We start from the raw sequence: 2,917 nt of genomic DNA on the forward strand, positions 1-2,917 counted from the left end.
CTCCCACCAACTGACTGGGCTGTTAAAAATGGTTCTCAGTCTCCAAGATCGTCATGGGTCAAATTTATTTGACACAATGTCCCTGCTGGGCTGTCTGAAGTTCCCTGCCTGATCCATACAATGGTAAAAATGACAGGGCCGGGCCAAGATGTTTTGCCGCTTGAGGCAGAGCAGCAAGTGGCGCCCCCTACAAGTCAATGTGTGTAGTACAATGTAAAAGGGCAGTAGATCAGTGGCTGCATGCAGAATGCCCCGGGTTTAATCCCCGGTATCTCCAGGCCAGAAGACCAGAGTCCCTAGCGTGCTCTGGTCCATGGGGTCACGAAGAGTCGGACACGACTAAACAACAACATCTCCAGGCCGGGTGAGGAGACACCCCAGTCTGAAACCCTGGGCAGCTGCAGCCAATCAGGGTCAACAGCACTGAGCTAGACAGACCAATGGCCTGACTTGGTGTAAGGAAGTGCGTGCCCAACGTTCCGAAGGCTGGTCACTTGATTTTGGCACATGACACGAAAAATCCTCAAGTGCCTCTTTCCTCACCAGGCAGTGAGAATACAAGAGCACATTAAATAGACAACTTACTGCACCCAAAACTGAAAACCTAGGGCCAGGCTGACAATCCCCACCCTCCGCCCCATTTCACCAGATGGAAGCATCTTAAAAGAAAACATTGAACTGCACCTGGTCTCTTTATCAGTGCTTTCAGAAGTCAGTGGAAGAGGTAGAGCTCTGAATATCTTGCACTTCCAAGATGAACTCCTGACATTTGATTTCTGCTTTACTTTTGAGCAGCAAGAGTATCCCCACCCACTCCACCAGCCCCCAATCCCTGCAAGGTTCGGCAACACACACACCTCCAGCTGACAAATCATGATAGAAAAGACTGATTCTCCTGAAACATGCTTATTATTACTTTTAACAAGAAACCGAAAATAATAACTAAATAAAGTTTGTTTTCCCAGGCACAAAAGGTTTGAGTATCAGTCACATACCAGGTTGTTGGGGTTTAGAAAAAAGTTAGTTAATAGCTATGAGAATTGTCCCATGCAGTGCAAATCCAGCCAATATTATTATTATTAATTATTATTACTATTATTACTATTGTTACCAGTTATTATTTTTGTTTTAAAAGAGCCGGCTGCTGGGAGGGTTCCTTCATTACTTGCTCGAAACAACACCGCCCATTCGTCAAAGTCTTTTTTTAAAAAATAAAAAAGAGGGGAGGGGAGAAAGGGGAGTCCACCAAGTCTTTTCAAACTATCGTCTCGTGATCCGAGCTGATTTCCTCGCTGGGGTTTATATAGCAACAGTACCTGTCGTAAGGGCTGCTGTCCTTGTAGGAACAGACGATGATGCTGTTCAGAGGGGCCACGGAAACGGTGTCCTCTGCGCCCGGGAGCGCGGGGGCCCCTTCGAAGACGGGAGATCCTTCCTGCTGCTTCTCCTCCTCCTCTAAGGCACTGAAAAGGGTGGCTCCGGCCCCCAAGACATTCCCAGGCATCTCCGGGCAGCAGTTTTCCAAGTATCTCAGCTTTTCCTCCTGCTCCGCTTTGTGCAGAGAGCCCCTGCCCTCCCCGACGGCGGCGGAGGTGGTGATGGTCGTGCAAGTGGAGAGGCCGTCCTCTCCTCCTCGGGAGCTCCCCTTCCTGTCCTTGGCTCCATAGGCTTTCTTGGCCAGCTCGTCGCAGCTGCCCTTGCCGGACTCCAGGTCCGACGGGGTCCTCAGCAGCTCCAGCACGTCTTTGTCTCGGGGCTTCTTGCGGCAGCAGCAGCAGCCACCGCAAGGCGGGCGCCCCCTCTTATCGGGCCACTTGGTGCAGCCGTCGGTTTTCCTCGCCAGGGCGATGGCGGCGATGCCCGGCAAGCAGATGGCCGGCCCGATGGCCAGCAGAGGGATGTCCCCCAAAGTCTCCCCCTTGATCCCGGACACCGTGAACATGAAGCCGAACACCAGGACGACGCTGACCAAAGCCACCACCAGACCGGTGCGAGGGTTGATGTCGTCGGGGCGCATGGCTTTCACGAAGTCCCCAGGGTCATCGGAGGAGCTCCCTGAGCTTGAGGGTGGGGGAGAGAGAAGGGAGCTCCGTTTGCCAAAAAAATCCTTTGCTGTGGGGTGGAGGGGGGAGAGAAGAGGCAGGAAAGCAGCAGCAAAACTCCCCCCAGCCGACGCACCGCTTGTAAGGGGCGTCTCAGTGCATCGCCCTTCCCTTCGCAACGCGCGCGGCGAGGCTCAGGGGAGCGCGCCGTCTCTGCGCCCCAGCAGCATTGCTCTGCGCGCAGCTCCTGTAAAGCCGGCTTCCCCGTCCTCCGATTGCTGCCTCTGCCGCTGCTAGGAGCGCCGCCGCCGCCGCTGCCGCTGAAGGCAGGCTTGCAAAAAGCAGCTGCCTCTTACCGCGCTTGCAGTCTTACACGTGAAGTCCCGCGGGCCTCTCTGCTGCTGCTGCTGCTCCGCTTTGGATCCCGGGCCAGAGATCAACAAAGCTGCTGGGAGATGCATTAGGAGCCATTGCAAATGGTATATTGTAGGAGTGGGGGGAGGGGAGAGCAACGGAAGCATGGGGCGAGAGAGGGAGTTGGTTGCGGAGTGTTGTGTGGCACAAAGTGTGCGGGGAGGGCAGACTTAAAGGTCTCCAGCAGGAGAGAACCCCGCGCGCCTTGGGCGATCCGAGACGGTCGTCCCCACTGAAGCTACTAAGGGCTAGAGCATCCAAGTTCAAGGAGTAGAGGCTCCAGAAAAAAAGTCCTCTCCAAATTACAGGGAGAGTTGCCTTATGACGAACTATGAAGAGGATCGGGCTGCCCCAGCCAAGGAGCCGGCGCAAGAGGCACCAGAAATCAACAAGACGACTCGTTTGCAACTCTTCGGATTTTGCAGAGCGGACCCTCCCGGCCAAAGGCTTTTGTCCTTTTG

General features: G+C 54.5%; 1 protein-coding gene across 1 annotated transcript; it reads right to left on the minus strand.

Moving 5' to 3' along the window:
• Positions 1-890: 890 nt before the first annotated feature.
• On the minus strand, positions 891-2,685 carry TMEM215 (transmembrane protein 215). Its single transcript, XM_081894806.1, has one exon. It carries the CDS (start codon positions 2,015-2,017, stop codon positions 1,256-1,258), a length of 762 nt encoding a protein of 253 aa, XP_081750932.1. The 5' UTR covers positions 2,018-2,685; the 3' UTR covers positions 891-1,255.
• Between the last annotated feature and the right edge of the window lie 232 nt (positions 2,686-2,917).

Source organism: Podarcis melisellensis (genome assembly GCF_964234715.1).
Source record: "Podarcis melisellensis genome assembly, chromosome: 17".
Taxonomy (NCBI): Eukaryota; Metazoa; Chordata; class Lepidosauria; order Squamata; family Lacertidae; genus Podarcis; species Podarcis melisellensis.

Coding starts and splice junctions, on each gene's coding strand:
- TMEM215 (XM_081894806.1), bottom strand. CDS start 2,017: ATGCGCCCCGACGACATCAACCCTCGCACCGGTCTGGTGGTGGCTTTG.